Source organism: Mugil cephalus, chromosome 1 (genome assembly GCF_022458985.1).
Source record: "Mugil cephalus isolate CIBA_MC_2020 chromosome 1, CIBA_Mcephalus_1.1, whole genome shotgun sequence".
Lineage (NCBI taxonomy): Eukaryota > Metazoa > Chordata > Actinopteri > Mugiliformes > Mugilidae > Mugil > Mugil cephalus.
This window is the reverse complement of record NC_061770.1, coordinates 19,127,146-19,143,496: the sequence shown is the minus strand read 5'-3', so window position 1 is coordinate 19,143,496 and position 16,351 is coordinate 19,127,146. Positions and strand designations below refer to the sequence as shown.

The 16,351-nt window shown below is 42.4% G+C and overlaps 1 protein-coding gene across 4 annotated transcripts in view; it reads right to left on the bottom strand.

The window, feature by feature from the left end:
* cntn3a.1 (contactin 3a, tandem duplicate 1) overlaps nucleotides 1–16,052 on the bottom strand; it is an 86,037-nt gene extending 69,985 nt beyond the window's left edge. For 3 of the 4 annotated variants that reach the window (XM_047583305.1, XM_047583314.1, XM_047583332.1), the window contains exons 1-2: nucleotides 15,479–16,052; nucleotides 4,332–4,475 (exon numbers count right to left, since the gene is read on the bottom strand). In XM_047583305.1, the coding sequence (XP_047439261.1) occupies nucleotides 4,332–4,386 (55 nt within the window). In that variant the 5' untranslated portion in view covers nucleotides 4,387–4,475; nucleotides 15,479–16,052. The remainder of the gene's footprint in view (nucleotides 1–4,331; nucleotides 4,476–15,478) is intronic. The other variant, XM_047583324.1, reaches the window with a different exon arrangement.
* Nucleotides 16,053–16,351: the final 299 nt, after the last annotated feature.

Here is a 16,351-nt window from a genome sequence, read left to right as displayed (position 1 = left end):
ATGGTCCACAGCTGGCTCTGTCATATTTAAGGATAGAATGACATTTATTTTTAATCCGATCTTAAAACTGTACTTACAGAACCCTATGCGTCTTAAAGCAGTTGCCGTAATCGTTCTTCCTGTCTGTACTGAATGGATCTACATATTATTTCCAAGTAAGTGAGTACTCTTTTTTTTCTGAAATAACTCTCAAACATTGCAGTCCTAGTTGATTCTGTGATACCTGTAGTCGCTGCAGTGGTTTAATATCACAGGTCACGGAATTCCGGCAGCAGCAAAACCGACTTTACTTTTAGGTACAGCTCAAAGAGAGAAAAATATTTTTCATCAGTCATTTCAGAAAGTGAAACTCGCATATTCATTACACATTGCGAGTGGAATATTTCAAACCTTAATTTCTTCGAGGATTATGGCTTACAGATAATGAAAACCCACAATTCTGTGTCTGAAAGAATTAGAATATTATCTCAAATATCTCAAGGCGAGCCGCTCCTAACGTCAGGAGCGCCTTAGCCTGCCTGGGCTGAGGAGAAAAACAACCGGACTGTTGCTCAGCGGTCCAACGTCCTCTTTTCAGATGAAAGTACATTTTGCATGTCATTTGGGAACTAAGGTGCCAGAATCTGGAGGAAGAGTGGCGAGCGTTGCTTGGGTGTCAGGTCATCTGCTGGTGTTGGTCCACTGTGTTTTCTGAAGTCCACGGTCAACACAGTCATCTACCAGGATGCGTTAGAGCACTTCATGCTTCTTTTCTGCTGACATGGTCACTTTCCACCAGGACTTGTCCGCAAAGGTACCAAAGGCTGGTTCAGTGACCAGCTTTGGTGATACTGTGCTGTAAACTCGCCTGAGCTGAACCCTATACCCCCAAGCTGATGGAGAGATTAAGTAGATACCCCCTACCTACTACATGTGTTCTATATTAAACTCGGCTTAGGGCTATTTATAAATATACATTATTATCATAATTTTCCATTCAATATTAAGCTATCCCTTATCCCTTTACTGAAATATGTTGGATTCATGTTAACGTGTATTTAAAGAAAAATAAATTTGTGGGGGGAAATTAAAAATATATGTAAAAATGTCTAATCAATCAATAGCCCATAGGTCTTCAACAGTCTCCTATTGAAGACCTATGGGCTGTTGTCAAACACAATGTGAGAGACCCTACAATGCAGACGACCCATAGGCCACTATCTATCAAAGCAACCTGGGCTTCCATTACACCCTCAGCGTTGCCACAGGCTGATCACCTCCATGCCACGCCTCGTTGACGCAGCAATCCATGCAAAAGGAAGTTGAACTGAGTTTTGAGTGCATAGAAATTAACAAACTTTTTTAGAAGCCTGACATTTGTGTTTAAAATAGCCCTTTAGAGACACTCAGTTTTGGGGTTTCATTATCTTTGAGGCATAATCATGAAAAAATTACAAGAAATAAAGGCTTGAAATATTTCAGTGTATGTGTAATAAATTTAAATAATATATGACAGAGTTTCACTTTCTGAAGTGACTCACAAAAAAGTATTGAATTTTTTCACTGTAGCTATAATTATTTAATTAAAGAGAGCAGAAGGTAATTTTTTTTTTTTTTTTTTCTATTATTCAGTCCAATTATCACCTGAAACAGCAGAGCATCATCTCACAGTTCTAACAGTTCTTTCTTTGAATAATTCAGACACACAAATGCCAAAAATGACCCTTGTCTTGCGTCAGCTTATGTTTTTCCAGCTACAGGTGTTTAATGCGAAGTCAAGTTCATAATAACGAGCGGCAGCTTTTTTTGTGCACTGCAAATTGTTGTGCTCTGAATTTTAAGAAGAAGGAGCAGAAGTCTTGAAACATTTGAAATCTACATATGGGTATTGAATTGACAGGCTTGTGCAATGCAAACCCGTCTTTTAAGGCGGGGATGTTTTACAGGTTTCCAGGAGCCTCGATCACAAACTCAACAAAACAGTCACACGAGCAATATTTTGATTATCCCACGCGACGCAACGGTAACTGCTGTGCAGCGCCACTTTAGCTGTGCACTTTAAAAACCCATTAAAGCTTTTGTTGAATGCTTTTTCCTGATTGCCACAAAAACACTCAGAGGTGAGTGATTTCTGCAGTCGAGACATCTAATCATATCACTCACTTTCAACACTTCCCGGAGTATTTATTTTTTCGGGGGGATCTTTCATTCAATTATCCGAGGCCTTATTCCGAAACGGCATTCTCTGAAACTGTACACACCCACCGAAAATAACCATGCTGCCCACCGAAAATTCATTCCGAATTATTCCGAGAGAACAAAACAATTGATTGGCGGGTTACGGCAGTCTTACTGAACGTGTTTGCGTTCACGTTCCCAGCGGTGCTAAATTGTAGCCCTTGGGTGCCAGCTACAGATGTTTACTGTGATTGCACTCCCGCTAAATATTTTTAAGCTTGTAAACTCATAGGGCTTGTAGCAAAGTCTTGTGAAATCAATATTTTTGCATCAAAGGATTTATGGTTTTTGGCAAGTGATTGTACAACAAGGAGGGATGTGCAAGTGCAAGCGCGACACCAGTGAGCCTTTATTTCCTTTCTTGGGGGCTTACTTTTTCCTAATGACTTGAATATTACCTCTTTGATATATCTGAATGTTTTAGAATATTGTTGTGTGTTAATTAAATAGAAATTCAATCTTCTCTCTCTGCAAACTTGGCTTTTAATGAGTTCTTTTATTAAAACGTCCCTTTCTTGGTTAAACATATTTGGGATTGTGCAAACGAGTAACGACTGGAATACTTTTTCATATAATGGAGACCGGCAGCGTTGGAAACTGTGGCGGTAGACCACTTCCACCCCCACCTCTTGCTCTCTCTTACTCGTGCGTTGTGTGAATTGCACACCCCTACACTTACAGAGGGACCGGCAGGGTGAGGTGGTTAACTCCGGGTGAACGTTCTATAGGCATGACCCCCCCCCCTTGGCTCTGCTGCTCTCCCACGGTGTTGATGCCTACCTGGAAACAACCATTTTACGCTCTCACGCTGGGCTGTCTCTACCTGGCGTCAAAGGTCTGCATACAAATGCGTGTGTCGTTCGGGGCACAGAGGCTTTCACAGCTATATCGCGACATGCGCGTTCTTGCGAGCCGAGAACGTGTAATGTAACCCCCTTCTGAATATTAATGCCCAGCTACTCTGTGCTACCAAGTCTGCGAGTCTCAAAAGTGAAGCAAGAAGGGCACAAAACAATAAGCTTCATAAATGATTTGCCCTCCCCTTTCACAGAGCACTAAATTGCTTTGAATAGATAACTATTCTAAGCTGCGGTTTCAGCAGCCAATGGTTTCAAGGGCACATTTTGGACCGCAAACTCGAATCGTCTCCGCGAGGCAGCTCTGTTGGATCTGTGGCTGGGTCTCCCTCAGCCTCTGAGGCGTTCAATCGACTGCATATACTTAAGAGAATATTTAGGCAGGACATAAGCCGTGATCCAGGACTGGCGCGTGGATCCTAATCCCAAAGTGATTCCGCAGAGGAAAGCCTCGTTAGACATCCACTGACGTGTGGTGGATTTGGTGATAAGTGGTGCTAATTGCCATGTAGGCAAATTTAGGTGGCGACACGCTGTCGTGCTTTTGGAAAAAAAAAAAAAAAAAAAAAAAAAAAGCCTGCATGCACAAACAAATACACACAGCGACAGACAGCCACGAGCCCTCACACACACTAATTATTTTCGGGTCCCAGCTGTGAGGAGGGGCTGCTGATTTTGAGCAAGGCTACATGAAAGATTACTCATTCCTCAAGATACTGGGCTCGCGCAACAAAGGCCTCATTCATCTTGTTCTCAGCTTCCGACTCTGACATTCTGGAGAGAGCCCGCGTTTGACCCTGAACATCTTGTAAGGGAAGAAATTAGGTCTCTCATTAAAAGCAAGATCAATGACAAGATTCCTGCGCTGCTACTGCTGGTGCAATCTCAATTAGGACAACAATCGAGGCAGCACTTTAAAATGAATGACTGCACATTCAACTGTTGGATAGCAGCCTCTTTGAACGACATAGACACCTGGTTTCCTCTTTTCCAACGGGGGTTCACTGCCCGGGAAAAAAAAGACAAGAGTTTCTATGCACACCTGAAAAAAATGATTTCCTGCCTTGAGCTGCCAATGAAAAGATAACAATGTGAACCTTTTCTACATTTGTAAAATTGTCAGAAAGGGTGCTCCTTTCCGTGAGAACCTTTTTTTTCTTTTGGTTTAAGTGTCAGTAACACACACGAAAATCTATAAATAACAATTCATAGATCCTATACAGCAACATAAAAAAAGTCCATGTTTAGGAGGCTTACCTGCAAGACACTCCACCAATGACAGCAGCAGTGCAAGTTTCCATAGCAACTCCATTTTAATGGTCTCGGGTCAATAAAAGCTCACATCCAATCACAGGTGTGGAGAATCCGGGCTTTGTCCTTTCCAGCACTTTCACTGTTCTCCTGTCAGTTAGAGAGAAAGAGAGAGGGGGTTGGGGGGGGACCATTAAACATTGAGAACCGCCGGTCGCCGGTCTAATCAGCTAGACAGGTTTCACAAGGGCAGTAAGTGTCCATGTGTGGACACGCAATGACACATAAAATGCAAAAGCGCCGGGAAAGAAATGTCAATAACATCCCGAAAACCACAAAAAAATCTTTGCTAAAAGCATTTGATCTTTCTAAACAAGTAGGTGACATTTAAACAGCGTCTCCGCTCTCCATCGGATATCCTATGAGGACGATGAGTTCGAAACACTCGCACTCCTGTAGAGTTAAGTGCGCTTAACACTGCGTAACGGGGATCATGTCTGCTAGAGAGACATGAAGGGATTGGCTGCTTGTACCCGAACCTGCTGAGACAAAACAGAAAGCAGGCCGATTGTCAGACACATCCCCAACATGTAATAAAGCACTGTGCCGGCTCCTTGGATTCGTCTGAGCTGGAGGGATTATGCATTTCTGACACAAAGAGCCGACTGCACGCGGCGAAAAAAAAACATTTTTGGTCTCTGGGGAGACTCCCAATTGATTTTCTCAAGGACTAAACTGTAATTTATATCTGCGTGGTCTCAAATGAGGTCCCAAAAAAAGTTGTGAATTGATAATGAGATGCACTCCTCCTGCCACTAATAAACAGTTATGTATACCTATCAGGCATAACATTATGACCACCTTCCTAATATTGTGTAGGTCTCCATTCTGGCTCCAAGACAGTCGTGACTCATCAGAGGATGGATGGACATGGGCCTTCTGATGGTGTCCTGTGGTGTCTGGTAACAGAATGTTGTTAGTGGGGGGCCTTTGAGTCATATGGGTTGAGGGGAGGGGCCTCTGTGGATTATCCCACAGATACTTGATCAGTTTGGGATCTAGTGAATTTGGAGGCCAGGTCAACATCTTGTGGTGTTTTTCATGTTTTTTGAGTTGTCTCTAAACCGTTTTTGTGTGTGCATCCTGCTGGAGTGTCATCGCTATAAGGTGGGGGTTGAATTGTCTGGTTTAGGTGGATCGTGCATTCACATGAGTTTCCCAACAGAACAATGAATTGTCACAAGATGATCAATGTTATTCACTTCTGTTATGCCTGATCTGTGTATAACTGCCTTGACACACACCACCAAGATATTTCCGATAAAGCAGCAGATAAATGTTTGGCTTGTTTTGGTGTGAGGGGGCCAATGAAGGGAAGAAATGAGCTATTATCTTTGCTCAAACTGACTCTTCCTGGCACATTGAACTGACTGATGGTCTGGCTTCCTCTGACTACACACAAGCAGCAGTGCGTTAAGATAAATGAGAGGGATGAAATTAATAAGAAACTACACTATAGTCTATCAAATGGCCAAAAAAAGGAAAAAAAGAAACACAGACAAGTGAAAGATTGCGCTTTCTTACTTTCCCAGTTATCCGAAGGCCTCCAGTTTTTGCACCGCTGAAAGGCACGGCGGAGCATACTGATGTGAATACATCAGCTGCGCGCCTCCGACACGTTTGCCTACACTGCTCCTCTTTCTGCGTGTCCTAAACCGTTAACGGCGACACTTTTTCCCCCCTATAAATCTCATTATGGAGATTGGGTTTCGAGTGTCATCTTAGCTCCAACTTATCTCACAGTTATTAGGATGCAAATGTCATGAGCAAATGTTGGCTTTTAATAATAAAACAGAGAGATTTCAAATCCCTGCTCCTGGGTATTTTTGGAATGCTCTTCCTTTGAGGGAATAATTGTGAGAGATGCTCTGAATAAATTACGCCGCACAGTGTCTCCAAATGAAAAAAATTAAAGTAAAAAAAATTACAAATAAGAGCCAGCCGAACTTTATTTTCCAGTTGCACACTCACGCCATCTTATGTCAGTGTTTGCATGACACTAAATACCTCAGGCTGCGCATTGAACCGTCATCGCAATTGGACACTCGCACTTGGGACAAACGCTTCATGTTTTCAAAACCCGTCCTAGCAATCGCTTTGTCAGCCATGTAAATGTTTTACAGTCTGGTCATTTAAAATGGATTCATCCGCCCCTGACAGCGGCACAGGCGAACACTACCAAAACGTGTGAACCGTGGAGGCAGCCTATTCATAAAAGCTGCCATCGGTTGGCCTCTAACAGCAATCTGTTGATCTCTATTACTCTCCGAGCCCTGAGACACGAGACATCAGACAACAGGGTGAGCAGAGAGGGGGATAAAAGAAAGCCTTTTCATCCGAAGAGGCTCCGCGCTAAGATGATGGCTCGGGGAGTCAGGGAGTGTCCACATCAGGATTTCACTGTCTATTCTGCACAAATTAATTACCCCTGTGACCTAAAGTGGTAGCGAAAAGGCTGATGACTTACTTTCATCGCAAACTGATTCGCTCGTTTGTTTGCTGTATGAGATGAAAGATAATGATAGGAAAGGCTTTCAAACTTTGTCTTTCAAGTTCCAACCACTTTAATGTCCTTGAGAAAAGAAAAGAAGAAAAAAAAAAAAGCCAGTGGTTCAAAAGTGGAATATGATCAAGGCGGGAATGACAGTCACGGTCTCAACATTTCCTGACCCAATTTCCACAAACTCAACTGCATTTAAATGTTAACATCCACTATTACAGTCTCACTGCAACGGACATCAACACTTACCGTATACACTTTTTGGGGGCTGACTTATTCAGTGCCCACCCTGACATGATAATGCCGCTGTCTATGTCGAGTGCCTCATATTCATATGCATGAAAGTGATATTTCCGCCCCAAGCACTGACACACGCGTGTGAATTTCTAGAAGAGCTATGAATGGTATCTGCCAAATTCACATACTCTGACATCACTTCATTAAAAGCGTGGCAAACCGCCAATGATTGATGCTCGGAGGTCGACGCATTTTAATTAGGAGGAAGTCGTGATGATGAGAGCATATCTGCAGAACGCAGAACAGGTGCAGCTCCGAGGGGTCGACTCTTACTTCGTCACCTGAATTGCCTAAATGTGACGCTGCCATAAGCAACATCTGATCGTTTGAAGACATAGAGACTATTTTACGTGCTTTTATTTCATTGGATCAGGATTATTTTAAGCAGTCTTTTTATCTAATTGGACAATAAATCAATGTCATGACTTCAGACGGTCGGAAATTTATCTGCTTTTAACCAGGAAAGGGGATCATATCAGTCCGGTCTTAGCAGGTGTCCAGAATCGATTTTAAGATCTTACTGATCACTTTTCATACTTTTCAGCTCTTCGTGGCTGCTCCCGGGACATCACTGACCTTTTAGTAGCCTACGAGCCGGCATGTACCTTGAGATCCTTGGGCAGAGGTCTACAGTGTTCCAGATGAAAACAAAAGGTGACGGGGCGTTCTCGGTGAGGACCCGGACCGCTGTGCAACGATCTGCCTGAGGAACTCAGGTCAGCTGACTCTGTGAGCGCTCCGTTAAGTCGCTATTTGAAATATCCATTTATCAAGTAGCACTACTTGTCTTTAATAGAAAATGACTGATGTTTTGTCATGTTGTGTTGCTGTGAGGCACTTTGTAACGGAGATTTGAAAAGTGCTATAAAGACTATTATTTTTTATTATAATTAACAAATGGGAAGACATCATCATACCTGAGAAGAACATATGTTTTCAATGGCGTTACTATCATGTTTCTTTCCCTACTGGAAACTTCTCTGATGATGTTTTAGCCCACATGGGACAAACATGCATATTCATGGAATACTTACATTAGGCCCGTTTGCCCCTCCACTACCATTGCACTGGCAGTGACGGCGTCTCTGTATTGCACGGGCTATATTTAACTAGCCACAGCTGTGACGGAGTGAATAAAAGTCAGGGGTGCTCATCAGTATGGGTTCTTGTCTTCACTCATGTTTTTGCGAAACGTCAGTCAGTCAAGTGCTGCACCAACTCAAAGGCCGAGTACACTCCAAATACACAGATGTGAACTTGCCTCCTCGGTTATATCGAGGATGCATCTAGAGACAACTTGCGTAGTATCCCGAACACATTTCACAGTCGTCTTCAAGTACTCAAGAGTCTGTACTCCAGAACAGTACTTGTCAAATCCAACTGCCAAACATGAAGTTTGAAGTTTGGTACATCCCACGTCTGGAGAGGGCCAGCAGAAGTCATGCTTGATGAGATCTCGATGATGATCCTGGCTACATTTGCCAAAAACGGAACGTTTTATTTTATCTGACTTTTGAGGAAACGCAGCTGCTTTCTGGAAAACCTCAGAATTGTAGTAGACAAAGCGTTCTTCTGAATTTCAGCGCTGTCAGAGTGACACCTCTTGTTCTCTGACAGCCCCAGCTGGAGTTGATAAACCACAGATTGTAGTTCAGTCAGCCACGGGAGCTGACAGTGACGGCAGCTGATTCGACCCCGTCCTCTACACACCCCGATCTTTCAGCCGCCATCAATTTTTCGAGGCTCAAAAATGTATTAATAGAAGTGTACTGCGGGTCCCTTTGGTTGAAGAGTCCACATGAAGATAGAATTCACACTAAAAACCACGGGGATCTCACACACACTCACACCCACCACCCCCGAGCTCTGAATCATGAATGAGACCAGACTCCCGCGCTCTGCAGGAACGAGACAAGACTGAGAAAAATGGCATACAATGCTGCATCTTTAATCACCTGAGCTATGACTTGACTTGATCTGCAGACACCAGCTCGATCGGTGTTTTGCTGCGCGCGCGGCTCATCTCAGAGCTCTGAGTGCCTCCAGTCATTTAATATTTATTTTTTGGAGACACGAGTAGTAGTAGTAGGAAATGTGAAATTTCTTCCTAATCCTGCTTACTTTGATTCTCTCAGTCTGCCTGTATGAGACCAAATGAGAACACTACTTTCAATTTCTGCTAATAGGACCCCCCCCCCCCCCCAACCCCACCCCTGAATCATTGTGCACATGAATCTCAGGATTTACCATTTAACAGCTGTACAACAGCCATTTTTCTTATTTAATTAAACTTTTGTGGGAGTGTTTACAGTGACAGTACAATTTGTTTTTTAAGGTTTGCTTTCTTTTTCCGTCATTAATCTGACGCGGTTGTTGCCGTGTGTGAAGCAGGTGCCACATCCGTCTTTGTAGCCTCCTGCGCATTTAAATATGAGAAGTTTTGATGTGCTTTCAAAAGTGAAGGTGCTTGCTTCTTCCCGTGCCGACTGTAAACACTGAACCCGAGAGCACTTTTGAAGTTGCACAGGGATGAAAATGTCAAACAAATCTTAACTTCGGCTCCGCCAATCTTACTCTTCAAGAGGCTATGTGCATATGATCAATTAGCTCGCAACTTTCTTGAGCTGAACATTATGCCAACGCTTGTTTTTTTTTTTTTTTTTTTCCCTCTTCCTCACAAATGGCACGCCACGGGAGCTAAGGAAGTGCCAACATTTTTCTCAGCCAAGATTCTACCTCAAATAGTGGCACAGGACAAAGAGACTAATAGTGTTTTGATCTAAGCACACAAGCCGCAGGCACGACATAACACATGCCAGATTCTCCATTTCTCCAGACCGCACCAGGGGCGCTCCACCAATGCACTTATCCCAGTCTCCCAGTGTCCCCTGTAAAGAGCGACTGAGCTCTAGAGTACATAGAAAGGTTCCTGCTATATAAACATCCAGTGTATGGTAACACGTTTGTACATCAATATTGACTTGGACATCGAAATTCAGTTAGAAATCTTCTGAAAAACTGATTTAGACAACATAGATTGTATGGTTGGACCGCAAACGATGCACTCATTGTCATCACTATAATGTGATGAATGTAACTGAATTGATAAAGTGGCTGAAAATAGCCTTGTCGGAGAGACTGGCCCGGGTGTCGATGATCCTTTTGATTTTCCTGTGTTTTCTGTTTTTGCAGTGTCACATTTTGAGCGCGTCAGTGCGTTTGTCCTGACAAGTACAGTGATGCAGGATGCAGTGCAGTATACCAAGATGGTGTAATCATTATGGACGAAAAGCTGCGTGTCAAATTTCTGACACTTAGATGGTAGCCATCATGTAGCACAAAGAGAGGAACCACTAACTAATTTTGAAGGAACCAACGGCTGCTGTGGTTAGAGCGTCAACACTACAACATTATTATTAACTTTATTTTTCACACAGTACCACCATACACGTATGTGTATTAGAAGTCTAAATGGTAAATTGCAAATCTGCAAAGATTCACTACTAGGGCTGCAAGCAATTTCCTTCACTGACAGCTAGCCATGCACATGATCAATAACTGATTATTGACTACATGAAAATAATTAAATACAATTGATGCTTCACCATACAGTGGTAGAACCACAAAGCCTTTGTTGGGCATTTAAAGGAGATGAGTATACACCTCCCTATACTCTCATTATTTATTTTAAATTACCGTTCAATGATTGGCGCAACACAATCTGTTCCACACTGTGTTTTCCTCAGTAAATAACTTGTAACACTTTTAATCTCTTCGTAGCAGACCAGAGTCAAATTATTTTTAAATAACATCATTTTCATACCTGAAAACGAATTTTCAGCCATCTACATGATGGATGACTTGTTAACTGCAGTAAGTCCAGCTGCTGGAAACAGCTGCTCAGCTAAAACAGATGCTCACAAATACTGTCGCAATCGACACGACCAGTGTAGCAAACACCGTATATCCATGTTCACTGCCGCTGCTAACTTAAATATATACTCAGAGTGGAGAGCACCATTAAGTCATCTTTTTAAATACTGTTGGAAAAATAAAATCAGAGTTCTGTTGCTCCTGTGAGCGCTGTTAGCAGCTACATCTGTTGACACTGACTTTCTATGTTTTTGCATTTAAAAGTCCTAATGTGGCATTAGCATTTGCATCAGGTGGCTAGCTTAACCAGACAGACGCTAAAAAACGTTTTTACAATTTGTACTGGTCCAGGGTCAGGAGGTGGGCCGGTAAAATCTCCACAGAGCCCTCACCATTGACTGTATATACTACGGACAAACCCATCGTGACGTCACCAATTGGATTCTGAACCTCGAAAATGAAGCCAGAACTGGGCAGAGCCCGCCGTCGCCATGTTGGATGAGTTTTACTCCACCCACACGCAGATACTCCAAATATGGACGTAGGGGGTCATGTTGGACGTTGAGCCATCCCCCCCGAACCCTCTGCTACCAGTTAGCTCAGGCTACTGCCGGTCACTCAGAGTTGGAACGCCCTTAATTATGCAGAATTTTAAAACTTAATAAAAAATAAATGAACGCGTTAGAAAAATATTAACCCCCCGTACAGTTGTCATCAATAGTGAAATAAACCATTGAGATCAAAACGATTTTTAAACATGTTTAATAATGCTGTCAAATTGGGCTTTTTAACATGGGGGTCTATGGGAATTTGCTCCCTTTTGCAACTAGCCTCAAGTGGCCACTCGATGAACTGCAATTTTTTGCACTTCCACTTGGGCTTCATCGCCTGGCCCTCAGAACCCGGATAGGATCTGTTCAGACTCCTCCCCTCAGGCCAGCGTTACAGAGCACTGTACGCCCAAACCACCCGCCACAAAGACAGTTTGTTCCCCCGGGCTGTTGCTCTGACCAACTGAGCAGTCACAGAGTGTGAGACCATTCACATGAACAATAACTATAACTCTGCAGTAATTGTGTTTGTACTCACTGTACAAACTCCTGGAATATTGTATATATCTCTATTACGTTGTACAGATTGTCAAGATTTCTGTTTTACACTTACTGCTGTCAAATTTCTTGTATGTGCACACATACTTGGCCAATAAAGGTTTTTCTGATAAAGTGAAGCAGCCAGGCAACATTTTTTACTACCTGGACACAGGAAGGTGCGCCTCCTACAAGGCAGGTAAACTGGTACACCAGTTAGTATTAAACACCTGCCTCCCCCTGGTGGTAGAACAGGGCACTAAGGTACATTTTTACACAGTTTGTCACTCGACTTCAGCCTTACCTATTAACATATTTCAATCAATTAAAAAAAGATATTTCATTATTATAGATTATTACATTTCATTGCTAAAATTAGCTCAAACTAAGATCACCACTGTGCTTCTGTCGTTGCGCTGGGCAAAGCAACATTGTCAAAATTCAGGGACCTTGCGTAGTGTACATGGTAGTACTGTACAGTGCATGGAAGCAGTCAGATAGTAATGCAACACAATCTTTGTCTTACATGTCCAGTGTGTAGGTTTTGCAGCATCTAGTTGGTTAAGTTGACAAATTACAACAAATTTGCAACACATTTAACACCTTTCTCTCAGCTACTATGGCAGATAACACATTAATAGCTGCGTTTCCATAATAAAAATGAAATTTTGCAGAATAAAAGCAATATTTCTGAAATTTCGAATTGCGCTTTGTTTCGAGTTCGAGTTTTTTATTGCGATATTTGGGTTTTGCGCATTTCTAGGGTTCATGGAAACGCAGCAATTGCTGCTATGCAGAAGGCCGTCTCTAGGGGCAGTGCTTGGTTTTTGAAACATGCTGGCACAACCGTCCCGAGGAAGAAGACCCTAGCTAAAGGGTTCATTCTAAGCTAGCGATAATGCAATGACTCGTGATGGATAATGAGAATTAGCCTGGAAGCCAGACCAAACTCCCCTAGCCCACAAGGGAGCTGGAGCTGCTCCTTTGGGAAACTGATTATGCTCACGCAAAGATCTTGGGTCATTTGGGTTGGGTATATACGATGATGGACAGAAAGAGTATTACACATGTCTAGTGAACAAAAATGCATGCCCCATAATGGAACTGAAATGTTGTCTGACCAGATTTAGTAGACGATTCTGGTACGAATTGCATCTGGTTATGCCAAACTGAATGAGAAAACTACATTCAATTTCTGCTAATAGATCCTCCTGTATCCTTCACACAAGCTATTCCCTAAAGCACTTTGTGTTGCCTTGTTGCTGAGAGAAGCTCTGCAAACACGCTTTCTTGCTTGGTTTTCTAGCAGATGTTACAGTAGCCCTGTCTAAATGGTTTTAGGCGCAAGCAGCTGACAATTCCAGCATTTGCTGGAGTACTAATTAGCAAGCCCATTAGGATTTAAGATCCCATCAATTAATAGTTCCTTAAATGCACCGATTTAAGTCCTGTTGAAACATCTTGGCTGAACTCAGCAGTTATCATGGGAGGTCATTTTAAGCCCGTAATGGGGAACAGAAAAGCTATCATTGCTGCAAGGAACGAAAGATCCTCTTAGACTAAATGCGTTAAGTGTCTGAAAGCGCTTCAGCTTTAGGCATCTGTTCCAGCGTCATACATACTGATCATAAAACTGCACAGTATGGTAAAAGTATATACTGTAGCCTACACAATTCAATTCTGTACCATAAATAGTGCAGCGTTCCCACTAGAAGTCAACGTATTGCCAATTAAACTGCAACTTGGGAGTGCTACTTTCAATTTTAAAAGGGAAATGCATTTTTCCACACATTATCTCAGATTTGGTTTTTACATTTTCTGACTACATGGTCAATATAGGTTTCAAATTACTACGATAATATGCAATATCCACACAGCTGCAGAGGACGGAGGCAACACTTAATACAACACGTGAAACTGTTTGCTGCATGTGCCTGTTAGATTTCACCACTTACCAAGTCAACATGTATCTGTTTTTTAGTTAACTTGTTTTTCTTTTTTCTTTTTTTACTGAACTGGTGTGAAAAAACATGATATGTGAGAAGGATGTATTTTAATCTACATACTGATTAGAGTATTTTAAATCAGCTGATAAGCATGTTGCCCACACGTCGTAAGAAACGCAGTGGAATAAAAGATTAAGATTAAAGCATTCAAGAGCTCCGTTAAAATTTTAGTGGTCTGCTGCACCGCGTGGATCATCCAGTCACCACGCTTATCTGTTAAAACGGCCAAAGAAAAAACATCCCCTTCTCGTACTATCAGAATGCACATAATTTTTGTTCCCCCCTGCATCAACCTTCTTCAGTCTATAGATTTCCTCTTCTCATGCATAGCAGGCTCCGCTCAGCGGGATGCTATGAACTTCATGTTCATCCACCTCCTCTTTCCGAGCCGCTGACATCATTGGTAACGTGTACAGCCATATAAGCACACTTCCCAAAGGAGATATGTAGTAGCGCTACTATTGCAACCACTAGAATATGAAAAAGGTAAGAAGAGTAACTGCACTCAGAGTATTGATCAGTTTCTGGAATTAAACTTTATGTTTGGGCTGCAGCAACTGTCTCCATGTCACCAAGACATCGCTCACAACACTGAGACACCGTTGCAAGTAGAAGGTCAAAATGACACAGACAGCAAACATTATGTGACAAAGAATGTTCAAACAAAAGCCTCCTCTAATTGACTAAATAACAGAATCCCTCTCAGACACATGGACACTTGATTTCATGAGAATATTTCCCCCCAGAGTTGCCTGTTTGAGGACTTGAGACAGCCTGAACCAATCAAGCTGGTCTGGGTGGTCAAAGAAAGGCATATATGATGAGACCTAGTCCAATCCCCTGTTGATCACTGGCGACAATTCTGAGAGAGGTTTTAAATGAACGAGATAGGTGGATTTGAGCCCCCTCCCAGAAAAGCTGCATGGTAGCCATAACGATGATTGTGACAATTAGAGGACGCAGTGAGTGCTATATTATCTATAATGAGAAACTGTAAAACTCAGCTGGGAACTGGAAATATGGGATTTGAGAGCCGTTTTTGTAAGTGATGCACGGTCCTGAAGCCATGAACATATGCCTGGGCATGTGCGCCGTCTATGTGCGCTGAGTAAATTCGCCTTAAAGAGAATTAAAACATACGCATCCATAACGTGTTTAGAAATTTAAGATTTTACACTAGTTTAAGATGGGAACATTTAAGTAGAAGACAAAATAAGAAGTTAAAATCTAAATATCATATGTCACAAACCCAATACAGCAACCACTAGAGAAACATCGCTACAGTTTAAGCAGGATATGGAATAAAGCAAACTGTCTAACTACATTTACCTTGATGCATCCCCTTCGGTGTTTGTTGTTTCCTTCTCGTATATCCATGTTACACCCCGCATCTCCTCACTCCTCCAGCCCAGCGGCTTCCAGCAGCATCGAGTCGACGGCGACAGTTAAGTTGGTCTATTTATTTTAAGTGCGGATGTCGCTCTCGCAGAAATGGCTCCAAACTCTCTTCTCGCCTTCAGACGGCTGAACTAAACCTAAACGCTGGCTCTCTCCATCCTCAGCGGCAGGGCTTTCACAGTCTGAATAGTTACCAGCAGCCCAGTGCTCCATTCACTCAAGTCGCCGACACATTCATAGAGATTACCCGGGCAGCTCAATTCGCACAGCAGACAAACGGATTAACCAAAAGAAAAGAAAAAAAAAGAAAACAAACCGCGCTGGTGGCTTCTAAGGGAGGACGCGTGCACAACGGAGGTTTTTACATTTCACTATATGAACTAATTTAATTTATTTCAGAAGCAGAGACCGATCACAGCCAGCCTGAAATCGGTCTTCGATCCGGGAGTCCAGCTCGTCCTCAGATTAGGACTGAAACTGCGTGCGCGCAGAGGCAGTGGCACACGGGACATTAGCGGAGGATACAAGAGGATCTTTTTTTTTTTTTTTTTTTTTTTTTTTTTTCTCTCAGGCTGCTGGTTCAACGTTTTAAAAAACGCCATCACTCTTATTATTCTTATATTATTCTTATTTTTATATATATAAATAAGAGATTTGTGTTATCTAAAGATTTTTGTTTTGGGTAATTAAGGCATTTACATTAACAATTAAACGTGTTTTTTGGGATACGAAATTACAGGCACGTTTTCCCCAATGTACATTAAACTAGCAAATAGACCTAGAGCATTACAATGTGCTGCACAT